General features: G+C 41.2%; 2 protein-coding genes across 2 annotated transcripts in view; one reads left to right on the forward strand and one right to left on the reverse strand.

Moving 5' to 3' along the window:
• Positions 1 to 4,491: 4,491 nt before the first annotated feature.
• Positions 4,492 to 7,049, forward strand: ssna1 (Sjogren syndrome nuclear autoantigen 1). Its single transcript, XM_085169243.1, has 3 exons — positions 4,492 to 4,762; positions 5,729 to 5,928; positions 6,821 to 7,049. The coding sequence occupies exons 1-3, from the start codon at positions 4,711 to 4,713 to the stop codon at positions 6,911 to 6,913; spliced, it is 345 nt and encodes a 114-aa protein (XP_085025369.1). The 5' UTR covers positions 4,492 to 4,710; the 3' UTR covers positions 6,914 to 7,049.
• Positions 7,050 to 7,674: 625 nt separating this feature from the next.
• Positions 7,675 to 19,528, reverse strand: part of tprn (taperin) — a 33,271-nt gene continuing 21,417 nt past the window's right edge. Inside the window, exons 2-4 of the mRNA XM_085169234.1 lie at positions 15,467 to 15,668; positions 13,332 to 13,456; positions 7,675 to 12,249 (exon numbers count right to left, since the gene is read on the reverse strand). Of these exons, the coding sequence (XP_085025360.1) occupies positions 12,187 to 12,249; positions 13,332 to 13,456; positions 15,467 to 15,668 (390 nt within the window). The 3' untranslated portion in view covers positions 7,675 to 12,186. The remainder of the gene's footprint in view (positions 12,250 to 13,331; positions 13,457 to 15,466; positions 15,669 to 19,528) is intronic.

Here is a 19,528-nt window from a genome sequence, read left to right on the forward strand (position 1 = left end):
TTGGGGAAAACAAGGAAAAAGTTGCAGATTTCTTGGAATAAAACGTACAAATCATGCTTTTGAAAGGTTTCTGTACTAACATGGACTTTCCTTCCTACTGCTGTCAGACTCCACAACAAAGACTTGCACATCCACCCATGTGCAATAACACTAAGTGCAATTCTCTTTTTCTGACAACACTGTATTTTCCCACGTGTGGGACTAATAAAGATTATCTTATTTGACTCTTAGAGGCTACGAAGGACAAAACAAGGGGCAAAGAAGGACAAAATGAAAAATGTATAAGGAAAAACTGTCAATAGGATAAAATACGAGATAAGCTCTCAAACTTATGAGAGCAAAGTCAGAAATTTTATTCAAAAAGTTGCAAAGCTAATTTAAAACTTAAAAAAAAAAAAAAAAGACTTTATTGATCCCACGGTGGGGAAATTTGCATTACCACAGCTCAGGTACCAATAGCAGACGAATGCAAAGAGATAAGAGAGATAAAGACCAAGAATATAAAGTCAAGAAATAAAAATACAAATACAAAGAAATACAAATACACATACATCCATACACACTAAATATACAGTCAGGTCCATAAATATTGGGACAATAACACAATTCTAACATTTTTGGCTCTATACACCACCACAATGGATTTCAAATGAAACGAACAAGATGTGCTTTAACTGCAGACTGTCAGCTTTTATTTGAGGGTATTTACATCCACATCAGGTGAACAGTGTAGGAATTTGGCAGTTTGCATATGTGTCTCCCACTTGTTAAGGGACCAAAAGTAATGGGACAGAATAAGAACCATAAATCAAACTTTCACTTTTTAATACTTGGTTGCAAATTCTTTGCAGTCAATTATAGCCTGAAGTCTGGAACACATAGACATCACCAGACACTGGGTTTCATCCCTAGTGATGCTCTGCCAGGCCTCTACTGCAACCGTCTTCAGTTCCTGCTTGTTCTTGGGGCATTTTCCCTTCAGTTTTGTCTTCAGCAAGTGAAATGCATGCTCAATCGGATTCAGGTCAGGTGATTGATTTGGCCACTGCAAAGCAGTCCACTTCTTACCCTTCAAAAACTCTTTGCTTGCTTTTGCTGTATGCTTTGGGTCACTGTCCATCTGCACTGTGAAGCGCCGTCCAATGAGTTCTGAAGCATTTGGCTGAATATGAGCAGAAAATATTGCCCCTACCACTTCAGAATTCATCATGCTGCTTTTGTCAGCAGTCACATCATCAATAAATACAAGAGAACCAGCTCCACTGGCAGCCATACATGCCCACGCCATGACACTTCCACCACCATGCTCCACTGATCAGGTGGTATGCTTAGGATCATGAGCAGTTCCTTTCCTTCTCCTTACTCTTCTCTTCCCGTCACTCTGCTACAAGTTGATCTTGGTCTAATCTGTCCATAGGATGTTGTTCCAGAACTGTTACGGCTTTTTTAGATGTCATTTGTCAAACTCTAATCTGGCCTTTCTGTTTTGGGGCTCACCAGTGGTTTACATTTTGTGGTGAACACTCTGTATTCACACTGCTGAAGTCTTCTCTTGATTGTTGACTTTGACACACATACACTTTCCTCTTGGAGAGTGTTCTTGATCAGGCCAACTGTTGTGAAGGGTGTTTTCTTCACCAGGGAAAGGATTCTTCGGTCATCCACCACAGTTGTTTTCCGTGGTCTCCCGGGTCTTTTGGTGTTGCTGAGCTCACTGGTGCATTCCCTTCTTTTTGAGAATGTTCCAAACAGTTGTTTTGGCCATGCCTGATGTTTTTGCTATCTCTCTCTGATGCGTTTTCTTTTTTCAGCCTAATGATGGCTTACTTCACTGATAGTGATAACTCTTTGGATCTCATCTTGGCAGTTGACAGCAACAGATTCCAAATGCAAATAGCACACTTGAAATGAGCTCTGGACCTTTTATCTGCTCGTTGTAATTGGGATAATAAGGGAATAACACACACCTGGCCATGGAACAGCTGAGAAGCCAGTTGTCCCATTACTTTTGGTCCCTTAACAAATGGGAGGCACATATACAAACTGTTGTAATTCCTACACCGTTCACCTGATTTGGATGTAAATACCCTCAAATAAAAGCTGACAGTCTGCAGTTAAAGCACATCTTGTTTGTTTCATTTGAAATCCATTGTAATGGTGTATAGAGCCAAGAATCTTAGAATTGTGTCGATGTCCCAATATTTATGGACTTGACTGTACATTTATACATATACATACACAAATACATGCACACGTTCATACATATATAAGATGCATTATGCATGAGGTGGTAACCGTTGATGACCAATGGATGACCACAATGTCCAAGTGACTCATGAGATCATGAGGAGGAGTTATAGAGTCTAACTGCTGTTGGGATGAATGATCTGCGAAAGCGCTCCTTCCTGCAGTGACGGTGTTTCAGTCTCTGACTAAAGGAGCTGCTCAGCCCACTCCCAGACTCATGCAGTGGGTGATGTGGGTTGTTCATGATGGATGTCAGCTTTACTAACATCCTCCTCCCGCCCACCACCTCCACAGACTCCAGAGGACATCCCAGCACAGAGCTAGAGCTCCGCACCAGTTTGCCAATCCTGCTCCTCCTGTCCCTGTTTGTGCATCCACTCCCCCAGCAGGCCACTGCATAGAAAAAGGTGGATACTACCACAGTGTCATAAAATGTCCTTAACAGAGTCCTGCAGACTCTGAAGGACCTCAGTCTCCTCAGCAGGTGGAGTCGATTCTGGCCCTTTTTATACAGGCTGTCTGTATTTGTAGTCCAGTCCAGTTTATTGTTGACGTTAACACCCGGGTATGTGTATGAGTCCACTATCTCAATGTCTTTGCCCTGGATGTTCACCAGTGTTGTAGGGGGTGACTTCCTCCTGAAGTCTATGACCATCTCCTTCATCTCGCTAGTGTTGATTTGGAGAGCATTGGTCTCACACCAGCCAACAAAGTCACTGATGACCCTCCTGTATTTCTGATCGTTTCCATCTGATACGCATCTGATGATGGCCATATCATCTGAGAACTTTTGTAGGTGGCAATGGTCTGAATCATAACAGAAGTCAGAAGTATACAGGCTGAACAAGAAGGGTGAGAGAACTGTGCCCTGTGGCGCCCAGCGTGCTGCAGATTACCACGTCGGACAACAGTCATGAAGCCTCACATTCTGTGGTATGTTGGTTAAGTAGTCAATGGTCCATGCAGTCAGCTGTTTGCCCACTCTGGTTCCCTCCAGCTTCCCTAGTGTAGGCTGGTTGGTGTTGAAAGCACTGGAGAAGTCAAAAAACATGATCCTCACAGTGTTCCCCGCCTGCTCTAGGTGAGAGAGGGATTGCTGCAACAGGTACATGACAGCGTCATTCACCCCAATTCCAGACCGGTAGGCAAACTTGAAATCTAAAATTATTAAAATAAAACCTGAGTTGAACAGTAACGTGAGAAATGTTACAACATGTCATAATTTATTTAATAAAGCCTAAAATGCAGAACCAGTGTGTGAAAAACACACTGATTCAGTGACTTGTAGGACCACCTTTAGCAGCAATAACTTTAAGTAATAATTTTCTGACTTTATCAGTCTCACACATCGCTATGGAGGAATTTTTTTTTTCTTTTCCTGTACTGCACCAATCAGACAGAGCACTGGACACCCTCACATACTGCTTCCTGTCTGTCATGTGCTGAGTAATATAGCTTCTCTCTCAGCAGCAGCCGCTGAGGAATCTCCCAAACGTCGTAAATCCGATAACTTGAGAACTAGACGACATAGCAGCTGCAAATTGACACCATAGATCTACTAAAGATCTACTCAAGGTCAGAGGTCAAGTTTTATGAAAATCTTTTAAGTGTGATCACTTCAGGTGATGCAGTATTTTGAAATTGATACCATAGGTATATCTACTTGGAGGCTGTATTTTTACTTTCTCCAGATGTGTACTCTGGATTGTTCTAGTACTGAATGTCTCTCTAGTAAAACTAATATGAGGCACAGCTAACCGTCTTTAGGCATTAGTCCGGTTGAACTGCATCTAATATATGCATGGGAAATGGAGGAAACTTGTGGTTAAATGGTAAACAGTAACTCTTAACAGGAACTTAATTTAACAGTAGGTTTTGTTATCCGCCAGAGGGCGCAAGCCGGACATTATCGGTGTTAAACACAGTAGAGAAGAAGGGCAGATATCTCTTAATATAAGAACTCTCACTCTATCGACTTCTGGTTTGATAGGGGGCGCTCATGAGATGGTTCCGGTAACGAGTCGATATTATATAATTCCGAATTCATTATTATTGCCTTGGAGAACAAAACTAAAATAATATTTTGGCTGTTTATGTAGAAGCATTTGCAAACGATTGCTTTAGCCGTTTCGTTATAATTACTCCTATTCCCTGAGGTCTTGGTCGTGTGCGCCATCTTCTGGCAACCTTCTAAACTCCAGTTCATTTCTACACAATGTTTTTAACAGGAAGTAGACTCTCTTCCAAGTTATCGTCTCTGGTTGGGTGTCCGGTAGTTCCTCCTGGGTTTGAGTTGTCTGGGAAACCCGCCATGTACGGGCTTTGCTTTTCAAGGAGGTTTGCTGAATAAACAGTGCTGAATATTTGGTCCACCCCGGCTTGTTTAGCTCCTAGGGATAGATGACGAGGTAGCCGACCGAGTACCTCAGATATAATCCGGTGAAGGTTGACCTAAAATCCGACATGACCCAACAAGCTGCAGCTCTGCAGACCTACAACAACGAGCTGGTCAAATGTGAGTGAGCCTATTTACTGTCAATAACACATTAGACTGATTAGCATAACAGTGTTAGCGGCTTAAATTTAAATTATAGTATACTTACTGGTTAATATATAAATTAAGCATATTTGCCTATTAAATGACTCTATTACGCTATATGTAGACCAAGCATGTTGTAGCCTGCACTGTCACCAGAGAACAATACTCGCATTTACTTATTGTGTTAAAGTTTATTGTGTCCTCCTTATGTGTGTTTTGTAGCATTTTTATTCAGATGGTTTGTCTTGTCATATTGGGTTTATTTTAATGAGCTATTCTGCGGCCGGAGAGGATCCTTTGAGGAGCCGGTGTTCTGGCCCCAGCTTGCAATGTTAACACCCTTGTGTTAAAGCAAAGTTTGCTGCCTGTAATTTTGTCTAAAACCGAAAAAAGTCCTTTTTTGAGAGGTTAACCTGTGATGCTGCACCTCGCCTAATAATCTGATTAACCTCCTCAGATCACCTTTAACCCTTTGCACTCCACACTGGCGCGAATGGTGTTAACAGGTATCAGCTCTGGGTGCTTGCAGCAGTTTAACTGTATGTCAGTGTGACACTTTTTCTTCTTCTCTCAAAAATATTGGAAGATAAAAGCCCGGTGAAGATGAAGCTTGTCACCTGTCAGGTGTTGGTTAATCTGTTTCTGGTCTGCTGGAATTAGGGAAGCACTAATCCTACTTTTTTAGTCCTGGTATTGATAGCGACTAACCCGCAAGTGGCTGAGCCATTTCACTCACTCAAATGAAAATTAAGACCACTATTTTACTGTTGTTGACCTAATAAGTGTGTTTAATTTCAGATCACTGTGAAGGTTTCCATTGTTCTCTGTTTACTGTATCCATGTCTGTGTTTGGGCTGCGTAATTATGGCAGAAATCATCTGGCTGAGTCCCGAGGAGATCTACTGAGGCTCTAGTTTAATCCCACCTTTCCCTCCCGATCAGGTATCGAGGAGCTTTGCTCGAAGCGGGATGAGCTGAACCGACAGATCAAGCAGGAGGAAGAGGAAAAGGAGCGGCTGCAGCACGACATCCGTGTCCTCTCGGAGAAGCTGAGCCGAGTCAACGAGAGCCTGACGCAGAGACTCGCCGCACGCTCCACCTTCGACCGCACCATCGCCGAGACGGAGGCTGCATACACCAAGGTGCGTCAATGACCGAGCCTGCAGTGGTTTTCATATGCTGACTTTTTGTTTACACAGGTATTTATAAAGGCAAAATTTAAAAAAATTGAAATTCATGTGGCTCTTCTGCAAAGTTAATCAATATCACATAACAGGTGCATGGTGAACGGAGAACAAACGGAGCTCTGCATAACAGCAAACCCAGCAAGAATTTCCATGTTGATTGATGTTCTGTATTATATATTATTCTGCATTATACGGAGGTTTCTTCCTGTTAAATAGGAGTTTTTCCTTCCCACTATTGCCAAGTGCTTGCTGATAGTAGGTAATCTGATTGTAGGGTCTTTGTAATATAAAGGATCTTATGTAGTCACACCATGGCTGCTTCTACCTTGTGACAGAAATGTTCTTTCTAACTCAAAATAGCAAGTAATTTTTGGTACAATAGCCTCATACCACAACTGCTTCTCACCCAAGTTTGCTGGGTAATACCAGCTGCAGACGTTCGGAAGAAGGAGAGGCGGGGGTGGGATACCTTTATTAGTGCATGAGTAATGGATCAGTGGTTATAAGATGCTAAAACAATAGCTGTTTGTTGGACGGTCTGCATCAACCAGAAAACCTCTCAGTCTCAAGTGTTGATTCAAGAACTAATTAAAAGTTGGGTATGGCCACAGAAGCTTTTGGCTGCTGTACTGGATGTCAGTAAGATCCCACCTGCTGACGCTGAACTCCCTTTGTGCTCTCACTTAATCACTGTAAACAAACACTCCTGAGCTGCTCTGATTAAAAAACAACAAATTGGCCAAGCCTGGACCCCTTCTTTAATTGCTTCTAAAGTGCACTCCCCACTTCCTCTGAGTTTCTGCACAAGTTAGTTCATGTTGTTTTGTTTTTGTTTTAACTCCTGCAGATATTGGAGAGCTCCCAGTCTCTCCTGAGCGTCCTAAAGCAGGAGGCAGGAAACCTCAGTAAAGCCACGGAGCCTCGGAGGACGGAGCACTGAAGGCGAGGAGCAAAACTGTGCACCTGACCTCACCTGACTGTGGCTTCTGAGGCAGTTTATTCCCTACTTTGGACTAATTTGTAATGTATTTAAGCCTTTGTTGTAAGTTTCTGGATTCAATAAATGTATTTCCTAACATTTTTTTGTGTTAAAACTCCAATTTGTTTGTTTTGCTTGTTGAGTGAGACTTCACACTGTATGACACGTGATGGGTTTGGCAGTGGGTCAATGGGTATTTTGGAAAAGCATATTGTTGGTGAATGCCAATGTCAGGTAGCGTGGTGACTCCAGGGATCTCCTCCACACTCTGCCATGACCAGTTGGGGTGAGGGGAGGAAGACTACCTGTGCAAGTTGAGGAGAGCGCGATGGTTTCTACTCAGTTCACCAAACATTTCTCTTCTTTTGGGGGACGCTGTCGCCTCTTTAGTGCACCCTTTGTCACATTTATTCTGTTTGCATGGCTCCAAAAGGGCTGCTTCTACCCACTGAGGGGTTTTTTTTCCTATTTGTGTTCTAGATTAATATCCTTGTTTTGTTGTGTATAAAATGTTTGTTCCCATGTGGGTCATCCACCACTTTAGACTTATCAGAACTGAGATTTCTGACAGGTTTTGTTTTTTAAGGGATTTAAGCTTATTTTTCCCCATCAGACATTCCCAGATAATAAAGTAACCCAGACTCTTTGCCTTAACTATATGCATAGAAGTCATACTTGGCGCATAGTTTAATTCATAGACAAGAAAGGCTAGAGCACTCGCATTTCTTCAAGTCTTCTATTTATTGAGCTTTCATTTGTACAAGTATGACATCACTTTTTTTTTCACTTGCCCAAATCATTGACAATAACTTTACAGTAAGCACATCTGCTGCGATGTAGATTTACAGACGAGAGGAGGGTGGAAAGTAAAAGATGAGCAAGCTTTCTACCACAGTGTTGCTACAGAGTGACCAACACAAACTGCTCATTTTGCATCGGGCATAGACAAAGACGGGGTTGGGACACTGCGGCAAGAGTCGGTGTGTACACTTCAGAAGCGTTAAAGTTGAGTGCTGCGTCTCTGGCCATCAGAAAAGTTCTTGCTGGTGCCATTTAAGACGAGATCAGTGAAGTTTGCCCACAGTTTGGTCCTTCAGTTCACAGAGAGAGCAAAAAGAGTACCGCAGAGTGGGTTTTGGTCAACAGAGGCAGCAGTTACCACAGGTTGATGGATCCACAGGTATGTCATGTGACCATTAGCCACAATTCCAAAGGAGGTCCAAGCAGGGCTCAGTTAAAGGGGACCCGCAATGCTTTTATGGTCATAAACTCTGAGAGACAAAAGTTTATGTTTAAAACATTCAGTTTCTGGCAGTTTTTCCTACTCTTGGTTCTATTTGATATCAGAAAGCATGGATATCACTAATATGGTCATTTCAAGCACAGAGGCCCCTCCCACCTGTGGTTGCTTGTGAGGGGCAGCCAATCAGAAGTAAGCTGCAGTTAAATCAGCTTATTTCAGACTAAGAATTACTTTGACCTCTCTATCATGCACAGCTATTCTGGTAGGGTCCACGAATAAGAATATGGAAATGAGCATTATGGGTCTCCTTTAATCAGTGTGTTTGGAGGATTTATATCCATGACTACAAATCAAGCATACTTAACATTTTTTGGTGTTTTCGTTTACATACCCAAGATTTTTGTGTTTCAAGCAGTTTTCATTCATTTCCTCTCATGATATGATAGAGCACTCTGTAAACACCACAGTGAACAACAAGTTTCAATCAGTGGTCCTCGCTTTTTCTGAGGTGGTCCTTGATTATCTGTTGTGTCTTTGATCACGAGACGCACCGTAGTCGAGTTTCTGCAGATTGTGTTTGCACAGCTACAAGTGACAGAGTATTGTCGAGTGTATTGTAGGATTGGAAGATATTGGAGAGATTATTGGGTTAGCAAGGTATAATCCAGCGTAGTTTTTAATGTTTTCAGAGGTGGCTTTCCTTTTAGTAACAAAAGCCAGACACATAACCCAATCCAGAGCAGCCAACCTCACGGGTTTTGGTTTCAGAATTTACTGATTCACCTTTAGGCTTGATTTCTCTGGCATGGGGGTTCAATGGGTTAAATTTGGCTTTTCGGTCTTGAACTAGGCTTAAACTAGATCTGGTAAACTAAATTTAAAGGTGATCTGTATTCCAAGTTCATATATTTTATACCTTCAATCTTGTGAGCGCCATATTACCACTACCACTGAATGAAGCCCTGCTTTCAAGTTACAGCAGCACAAACTGTGCATTTTCTTCTAGCAGGAATTTGCACAGATTTGGTTGGTGATGGAAAAGACTGATTTCCTCTTCTATTACTTCATCAGGCCGAGTACCCTTTAATGTTTAAATGATTTTCTGCAGAAACTCTCTTGAAACTGCTCTTGACTAAGCAGCACCAGGAAAGACTTCTGGGTCTTTTTGTAAGGTTTCTCTCTTTTCATATCTAAAATATCAGTAGGATATGCTCAATTGATTGATTTTGTGCAGAATGAAAGCCAAAGTGTGTCCAATGCCTCCTTGTACCTGAGTGCACACACAGGCTGAAGCAGAAAGCTTGGACTAATAAAGGAAGCTGATAACTGCTGTTGTGAAAGAATTTATCCCTTGACTGGGAATTGAGGCTTTGTCAAGCCACATAACACAAAGAAAGTCCAGCTATTTTGAACCAGGCCAAGTAAAATGTATACTGCAATAGATGGAAATGTGTTCATTATTACTAACTTTTTGCCAGTTTGAGACCTTTTCAGAGAAATGTATTGAAGGTCAAATCCAGCCATGCTAAAGTTTGGAGAAACAATAACAGGGCTCACTGTTCAATGTGATGTTTTCTGGTAAGCTGATAATCATACCACAGGAAATTTATTGAAAAAAAAATTACATTCAGTCTTCTGAAACAGAAGCATTGCTGAGCAGTCACATTGAGCGCATGAAGTAAACATCCAAAGTTCAAATCGGTGTACACCAGCAGGGGGTTGGAGAGATTTTGCAGGTGGACAAAGATGAAGTCCCTGTGGACCTGTGTGGCGAAACTGCACTTCGGGCTGCTGTTTTTGGTCACAGTGACAAGGCCAAACAATCGTAAGACTAGAGTGGCAAAAGAAAACAAAGTGGTCATGGCATTCATCGCGATGCATTCAATCGTGTGTGGCTGAAGAGTTTCATTTCAAATTTTAATTCATTCATGCCGACTGAGACATGGGATTGAAATTAGAAATGCACAGATTATCCCCACCTTTTTTCTTTCAGAATATCTAAATATCAGTCAGTGCAATCTAAACTGATATATCAGTCCACCCCAATCAAAACCCTGACTTAGACTTAAGTCAGGGTTTTCTTTGAAATGTAACTCTTCAACCAAATTTAGGTTGGTGACAAATTAAAGGAAAAGCCTGAACCCTTTAACCCCATAATATGCCCTCAGGGGGCAATTTTGCTGGCATGGTTGATGGAAGTGGTCTCTTATAGGATGATAATGCCCTTCCCCGACCTTGAAAGGAAACAGGTGGGATGTCACTGAATGGATTTATGAGGATGACATCATTAAGAATCAAGTGCTACAGTCTCAAACGTGTTAGATGACATCATCGTGTTTTGGAGGCACGTCACTGAGACGCTTTTAACCTTCTCCTCTAATTTGTCACCAGTCTGTAGGCTTCTCGTTCTTTTAAGTGCACATTTCCTCTACAGCCCACTCTTACTTCCTCATGAGGTGCAAAACAAAGCTAAAAGCATGACAGTGCAAAGACATCTATCAACCAAGACTCCCGGACGAAACATATAAGTTGTAAATCCATCAGAGAGAAAGACAAAGCTCCTGACGGCAAAAAAAACAAATTGCATCTGATTGGAGAAATAAAATGTAAAAAATACATGAAATAATGAGCAGAAGAGATGAATCCCAGTGGAGACAGTACAACAATACTGGCCTTAGAGTGGATGCGAGGCCTTTACAGGAACTCTTTAATCAGTTGGCATTATGAGCATATAAAAAATATGAATAATTAAAAAAAAAAAAGACACACACACACACACAAACTTTCATTCTTTCTCACAAAATGCCTTTTTTTTTTCTTTTAATGATCAATCACAATCACTGTTGCCTTCAAAGTGGACCGCCTTGTTTCCCTGTGGAATGTGAAAGTAGATGAGGTCCGACTGGTCTGGTGGGGATCTTTTGGAGCCCTTACCAGCAAACATCTGTACAAAAAAACGAAAACAAACAAAACGACCCCCCCTCAAAAAAAAGAAAGCAGATTTCAGACATGCAAACTTCAACGTTAAGCAGGAATAAATACACAAAGAGCTGAGGAAAGGCATCGGGAGGTCTACCAGCTTTCCAGAGCAGATATACGGACACGTGATTTCAGCAATACGGACATACAGACATTGTTGGCCAAGGTCACTTTATCAAGCATTTAATAAGAAATGAGAGGTGCTACTGATCCCGGGGGGTGGGGTGCATATGTTTCCTCCCTCGTCACATGAAGAAGTGAAGCGTGTTGAAGTTTGCTTGCCAAAAAAAAAAATCCAGCAGCTTCAATCAGTACAGCAGTCTGCCAGAAAATACACAAAACCTAACCAAAAAAAAAAGGCATAGAGAAGCTTTACAGTAAGACAGAACCAACAGAAGTGCCAGGTTCAAATCAAAACATGCGGATAAAAAAAGAAAAAAAAAAAGAGAACAAAGAAATGCAATTGTGGCACCCTTTCACCATTTTTATGTTTATCTGCCGCCAATCTGCTGTAATGACACGCTTCCACGATAACACTGAACTCTGTCGGCTCCTTCCCTCGTCGACATCCTCCAAAAAGAATAAAATAAAATAAAACCTGAAGCTAAATTTGAACCTCGAAAGCAGCAAAAACTTCTACAGCGTGGCAAGGAGGAAGATTCTGGACGCTGACAGATCAACTGTCTGTTAGATCACGGGTTGGGAAAGACAGCCCAGCTGCTTTTTTTTTTTCCTTCTTCTTTTCTTTTTAGGATTTGTTGCTTCAGCTTCAGAAAGAAGGTGGGCATTGAACACCACGCCAGCCACCCGGCAGCTCCGATGCGCAGCTGGAAACGTGGCGTGTGGCGGTGCCGTGGCAGGAAATCAGCCAGAAAAACAAAAATAAAACACCCATGTTTCCTGTCTGGTCAGGAAGATGTGCTTATAGTCGGCTGGAGTGTCGAGGTGGAGGCAGTCTGGTCCCACAGGTGAGATGCTGCAATGCTACTGTACAGCTGATTGGTCAGGCAGATCAGAAGTAAAGAGCGGGCTCGCTGCTGTAGTCGGTGAGGGAGGAGCTGTCCGCCGGCGTGAGCTGAGGAGAAAAGAGAAAGAAATACTTTGAATTAGATAAAGTTATGTAATCTAAGATACCCTACCATAATAGAAAGAAACTATAAAGAATCAAACTACTATTTGAGTTTTGGTGCAGCCCTCAGTTCACCTTCTGTCCTCTACTTTTAAGTCACCTTTCTTCTGATTGGCTGCCCCTTTACAGACATAAGGCTGGAACAGCAGGTGGGCGGGGCCTCGGTGCCTAAAATGACTATATTAGGCTCAAGAGATGAGTTTGGTTGCAAGATGAACAGATCTATTCCCCAACTGGTTAACATGTGGTCGCTGGAGGTTGCTGCAATCACTAGAATGAAGTTGGTCACACTGAAATCTTGCATGTGATTGCTTTGGTTGCTAGCAGGTTGCTGTGATTACCAGTAGTTTGCTTCTTATCTTCAAATGTTTGCAGACAAATTGAAAAAGTGTAACAGACTGGCTGTAGTTTCACTGCAGCTCAGAGAGTAAAGGACGAGTGTCTGAAGATACGACAGCAACTTCAATGCAAACTACAGGCAGTTAAGGCAATCTGCAAGTGACCAAAATAATCACACAGAGGTTTACAGTGCAGCATCCTCTCTTAAACCAATTTCACCCAGCAACTGCCAGCATCCAATTGCCAACCAGTCTCTATGCCTCTGAATGAAGATTCATGGATAATAGGAAAAGAAAAACACTGTCTGAAACTGTTTGTTCAATGCATTCTGAAGCCTGAACCTTTCCTTATCATCACATTAAATTTATCACCTACAACTCTATAAAATGATGCCGTGTATAACAGTCTGAATTGCTGAAGTATCACAAGTTTCAGTTTAGGACCCAGTACCTTAATGTGCCATCTATAATCAATAATCCATCTATAATTTTAGCCAAAATTCATTAAATCATAAAATGGCAACATACCAACTTTCATGGATGTAAAATATGCTGCTATTCTCTGTTTCATATATTTGTAAATCAAATACTTTGAGTTGATAGATGGAGGTGAAAAACAGGGGGTCACATCTCCTCCTGTGGAGTCTGAAACCCAACTTTACGAATGGCAGCTGAAGGTGTTTCCCTCACCATGACCTCCTCAGTTATCTGTGTCTGCTGGGAGGCGGCATCCTCCTGGTTAATGCCGTCATCGTGTTTGTGCTCCTGCCAGGCGCTGAAGTCTACCGAGTGCTTGGGAATGTAGCTGGACAGATCTACAGAGAAAAATAAATAAATAAGTAAATAAGAATAAAACACATTAGATATTAACTGTGTAACTTTCCCCCCTGCATTTTTATTTTTATCCAAGTCATTCCAACATTTAGGTTTTCAAGTGTGTTTTTGGTATAAAGAATGTGAGCTGCTTTTAATGACAGTGCTTTATGAGATACAGTATGTGAATACACTGTTGTTAAATCACTACAGTGGCCACTGTTTCTTGGAGGATGAAGTCGTTTCACACAATAGGTTGCTTCAGCCCTGCTGCACCACAGTGGAGACTGTGACAGCAGAGTTCTTAGAAACACTGGTTTTATTTTAATTACTAAGCAACGCCAAAGACTTTTGCACAGCCTCAGTAGAGGTTGAAGAGGGGCGTAACATAATCTGGTGATTTAGAGCTACAATTATGAGCTTCCTTATTGATTTTTCCAGTGGCAAAGTACAATATAGTTCATTATGTAACCCAGAGGAGACACGATAGTCATCACGTTTAACAAACATACAAAAATCATCGGTTTAATTTTTTTTTCTTTTTTACCTAAAAAGGCCAAAAATGCTGCTATTACAGGATCCACTTGTTAGCTGAAGGGCTTATTATATCTGAGTGAGTCAGCTGCTCTCGGGTGTAGTAAACAGGACAGCCAGTAGGGGGCTCTGCCACCACACCTATTGTGGCTTACATACTCACTTTACCTCCATACAAATGAGGAGGATGATGATGGCAAAACAAAGCCGTAATGACCTGATTGGACTAGCTTTGCACTTTACACAGCATCTTCCCCTTCCTTCTGCACATCGGCAGCTCTCTTTAATCTCTGGAAGCGCTCGCAAATTCTTCAGTTTTGAAATCTGCTGTTTTATTAATATGAACTTGCAGAATGCTAAAAGCTTTATAAAACTGGATCTATGCATGTAGGTAAGTAGTCAGATTAGCAGTCTGATCTTTCAGTGCCATTTTACCCAGATATGTAAATACCAAACAAACAAACAAACAAACAAAAAAAAAAAACACCTGACGAGTTTCCAGTCTCTCTGAACTTCTTACTTTGCCATTGTGGGAAAGTGCAGAAAACATCATGAAAAAAGAAGAACAAAACCAGCCCCCTTTACAAAAAAAAAATAAAAGATAAAAATACCACTAGCCTAGCCTCAGTTCATTTAGGATGCGAATACACTTCACCATTTTAATCTCTTCTCCACATGCAGTATTTTTAAGTGCTAAACCTTTAATTCTGTTAACATCTGCTTTATCTAATTTGCATCAGAATGTGGCACGTGCGCTGTCTGGTAAGTTTTTGCCTAAATTAATTTTGAATAAACCTAAAAGCATAGCTATGTTGGCAACAATTAACATGATTTTTAACTCATTCTAAAATTATTATGAGGCTACACATATTACAAATATACTCGCACTGAAAGCCTAAAGCCTTAAAGATGAAAACTGACCAAACATGCTCATGCAGACAGGCTAGCCTGAGATTTTTAAGTGATATAACTTGTCATGATAAGCAAACTTCTGTAAAGGTTTTAAGTTAATTTGGGGGCAGCTCACAGGAAAAGTTCAGTAGATGCAGCTCAAGAGTGAAGACAAAGTAGGGGTGTGTTTTTTAAAGGTAGTTAATTTCTCCCACTACTAAAAATACTGGATCAATCATAAAAGGTGATTCGCTTTGATAAGTTTGATTTACATGGCTGGTCGCTTGCAAACTCTCCAGGCACTGGTTGCCTAGGTAACCCTCTAATGTCTGAGGTGAGAATTTAAAACTAAAACTAAAACTGAAAAAGTTCGTCCTTGCAAACAAAAAACTTACAAGATAAGCGCGACTGCAAATGCACTTATCTTGCAAGCTGTGCCATTAAGTACAATCTGAGCCAGTGGATTTTAGGGTACATTGTGATGACGATAAATAAAATAATAATAATCATCATCGTCATCCTCTGAGGACCATGAGTATATGAAGGAGATTTGACAACCAGCTCTTCTTTGTTTCACAAAATCTCACCGTTGCTGTTGGTGGTGTGGGAGGGCGAGCCGGTCAAACTGGCTCGAGGGATGTGGATCCGTCCCACCATGCTCGGCTGTTCGTCTGCCAACTTCTCATCTTGTTTGTCCTCCTCTTCCTCCTCCCCGCTGTCCCACACGCTGCTTTCTGATGGATACTCGTAGGTGCTCTGCAGGCTGGACTCGTTGAAGGAGATCTTCAGCTGAAAGACGTGCAGAAAAAGGGGTGTGATCACCTGCTGTTCTTTTTAAACATCTGTACTTACGAATATTTAAACTCTTAGTTAAAATATAAAGTCCTTTGCTGTAAATCCACATGGTCATACATGTATGTTTCATGTTGAGTGAAACATACATGTATGACCATTATCAAAGAGCTCAGTTCCTGTCTCCTAACTTGATGTTTTTGCAAAGATATGATGTGAAATGTCCAATTATGCCCCACAATATCCTGCAATAAATATAAAGAATCTTTCCAAAAGTTCCCAGATTTGGATCAGGAACATCTACACAAATTAATCTCTTCTAAGTTGGAGTAACTTCCTATCTTTGGTAAAAATAAACTAAAAAAAAAAAAAAAAAGAATACCAATCCCTTGGTTATTTGCTTGGAAATACTCCTAATGCTAACAGACACACCAATAACACCTCATCACATTCAGCATCTCACTCAAGCGTTGTTGTTTGAAATCAGCATTGAGCTTCTTGTATTCACTTTCTACAACTGAAATACCTCAAATACCCAACATGCATTTATTTACTTCCTGGCAGAATAATTTGATGCAACGCTGCCTTGACTTATAAACCTGATTTGTTTACAGGCCAAACTTCTCCTTTCCCAGCACAGATTTGAACTTGACACTCGCAGCAGGCTCCTTCGAGAAGGCTTCGTTTTACGAGCCCAGTTAAAATGAACAGGTTATTACTTCCTTATTGCTGCGTAATTATACTGTTGACACTGAGCATCACGTGTCTCAGTCATTTGATGACACTGCAGTCATGGCAGTTTAACTCGATGCAAACCCACTTCTTCATAACTTATTCAGCAAAGCTTTTAATTAGGATTCCTGCAGAGCCAGCTGCAGTTTGTTCACTCATCTGAGGCTACGTGTGCTGTACTTTGTGTGCCCTCTAAGTGGGACAGGTGGCAGCCTTGCAGGAGCTCGAGGGCCTGTGATTGATTGTCTCAGAGTATGCGGCGAGACGCGCCTGTCTGGCAATGCTTCAGAGGCTTGCAAACACAGATCTGCGGGGTGAGACGAGCCCTCGCACTTTGCTGGGCTGTGTAATGAATGCAGCAGAGGTTTAAGCTGTCAGGGAGCATTTATTCTAAAAGGAGACATCTCACCACCTGTCTCCTGTCGCCTGTAGAGAAATCTACAGGTGGTGTGATCAACATGTATGTGCATCAGCTGTGCTGCAATCAGATCTGCCTATCTTGCCGATAAATCCAGGTATCTCTGTATGTGTTTGCCCATTTTTCACAGCTCTCAAAAACCATTCCCTTGTAGACTGGATGTAAAAGACGCTCGTAGCCACCGTACCATCACATCCTGTTGTTTAAAACCAGCTACCCTGCTGGCTATTCAAAGAAATGCAAGTTCAGGAAACATCCATTCTGGCTTTTCTTCTACTGTGTGTGGGCCTCACCTGTGTCAGTACCCCTGTCAAGATTTTGCGATTGTGTTTCTCCTGTTCTGCACTTTGTGTCATTCAGCGACTGTTTTGGATTGAAGGTGACTTGACTATTTGATTATTTATCAACATTAGCTCGGCTCCTCTGGCTCACTGAATGCATTTTATGTTTATTAGTAGCAACACGTACACACTTACACACACTACTGCCTGCATGTCAGATGTTGTGGCTACAGAAAAAAAGCTTCGTTCACTAGTTTATACAAATTAAAGATAAAATACATCTTCCATTTCTGAAAGCTAACAGGAATTAAAAAGCACAAACATATGCAAAGACACCATCTTGCCATCAGTACACGCCTACTGCATATGATTTTTCTGGAGTCAAGTGTGCAGCTCTCTTCCTGAGGACTTTATTTTGAAGTTGGCAGAAAGACTATAAATGGTTTATAATAAGTTACTATTTCTGTCTTCTGGTCGGATGTAGGCGTTGCAAACTCAAAAAGCTTGTATTTTTTCCCCCTGAGTTGCCATGGCATTCAAAACTGACACACACACACACACACACACACACACACACACACACACACACACACACACACACACACACACAAACCTGCTGTTTGTCTGTGTCTTCCCCGAGGTGATCAGCTGACTGCTCTTAACCTGCTGTACCTGGCTCCATCAACTCTGCAGGCCGTGATCTAAATCTGCTCTAATCTCCATCACAAGGCCGCCCTCCACCACTCAGAGCTCGCAGTTAACCTATATTATAAAAATTTTTTCCCCCGGATCCTTTATGTCCTCTCTGTAATTGATAGTCGGAACAGGAATGTTTCCAGGTGTGGCACAGAGGATAAAGAAATCTTGCCGAACTATAATACTAAACCACTTGTAAACTGATTGAAAGTTAAAATGGTTTTAAGTGCGGACAGACCTCCTGCCTCCATAAATATGTATTAAAAGATGTGTAACAATATGATGACTGCAATTAAACACAAGGTTCAAAATTCAGCCTGTCTGTGACCATAAAAAGAGGATGCAATAAATAAGGTGAACTGTGCATTATATATACATGTTGTATTAGGTTCACCTTCATAAAGTAAAAGAGTTCAGTTTGTTTATTTTCAGCATTAAAGTATGATCACACCTTAGCGAAAGAGCTGCCTATCAGAATAGGTCTATAAAAATGTTTTGTTTAAAGCTGTACATTTAATTCCTTATTGTTCTGTACATTGGCTTGGAAAACTGGTAATTATGGCAGTTAAGGTTAGAAAATATTGATAAATGCTGAAATTGGAGAATGTCCCAAAAATCTTGACCTGACTCGCCCGACCACTGTCAAGTGTTTACGTGTGAGAACATCCAGACCAGAATCTATGAGATTTCGAACTTTAGAAATCAGTTTTAACTGCTGAAGTTTAGTGGCAAACCACATCTGCCGTACGTCCGTTATCATATCCTGATGATATGACAGCTACCAATATCTGATTAAGGTTAACAGGAAGCTCATAAAAAAAAATAACAACATGTATTAAGATCATAATATCAGTAGGATTATGCATATTGCATATTTTACAAATCTTATTAATGTCACGTAAAGCACATTACTGAACAGCTGATGAGTGTAATGCTTTTAATGTTTTTGTTTTGTCTGTTTTTCAAGGCAAAATATTATTAAGAAATAAATTAATATGGCACAAAAATCCATGTTAAGTCCAAAACAAATGAGGGGTGGAGGTTAATAAGTAACAGTAACTTTAGCATTTAAATAAAAAGACATTTCTTCCTCTCAACACTCAATTTTACAGTACAAGCTAAATCCATAAACATCATCATTTATGCCTTTAGACTCTTTTTTTAATGATTATGGTATTAGATGGCAACTTGGGGTTCAGTGTCTTGCTCTGCACTTTGAGAGCAGACTGGTGGAGCTGGTGACCTAACCAGCGACCTCCTGTTAGCAGACAACCTAGTCTACCTCCTTAGCTAAAGTCACAGTTGGTGTGGAAATGACAAGCCAAGGGTGGGTCTGACTGAGGACCCGAGAGGCACTGCATGCTTATAGGCATTACCATGTGGTAAAGCATGCCCCATTTTATCCTCCATTTTTACTCTTAGTGGGCCATAATGTATAAAATTAACATTATGCTGAATTCATTAAGACTTGGAGCTAACGAATGAGAAGCAAAACTAATCGGGAGAGTCCATACTAGATGGGTCTCCCCCTGCTGTCCATTAGAGATAATGCCAGCGTAATTCACTTTAAACCTGGAAGCTACACCCATCTTTTATATACAGCCTATGGTTCAAACCTCAGTCTGTGACTTTTAAACTAATCATGAGTACCGTTTTCCCACATATTCCTCCTGACAGCCATGACGAAACATCAGTATTCAGCAGTAGTAACAGCAGAAACCACAATGCCA

This window comes from Neolamprologus multifasciatus, chromosome 7 (genome assembly GCF_963576455.1).
Source record: "Neolamprologus multifasciatus chromosome 7, fNeoMul1.2, whole genome shotgun sequence".
Classification (NCBI taxonomy): Eukaryota; Metazoa; Chordata; class Actinopteri; order Cichliformes; family Cichlidae; genus Neolamprologus; species Neolamprologus multifasciatus.

Excerpts from the sequence above, each read along its gene's own strand:
- ssna1 (XM_085169243.1), top strand. The coding sequence starts at position 4,711 with ATGACCCAACAAGCTGCAGCTCTGCAGACCTACAACAACGAGCTGGTC. Across the intron at positions 4,763-5,728 it reads CAACAACGAGCTGGTCAAAT|GTATCGAGGAGCTTTGCTCG; the intron begins GTGAGTGAGCCT and ends CCTCCCGATCAG. Across the intron at positions 5,929-6,820 it reads CGGAGGCTGCATACACCAAG|ATATTGGAGAGCTCCCAGTC; the intron begins GTGCGTCAATGA and ends TAACTCCTGCAG.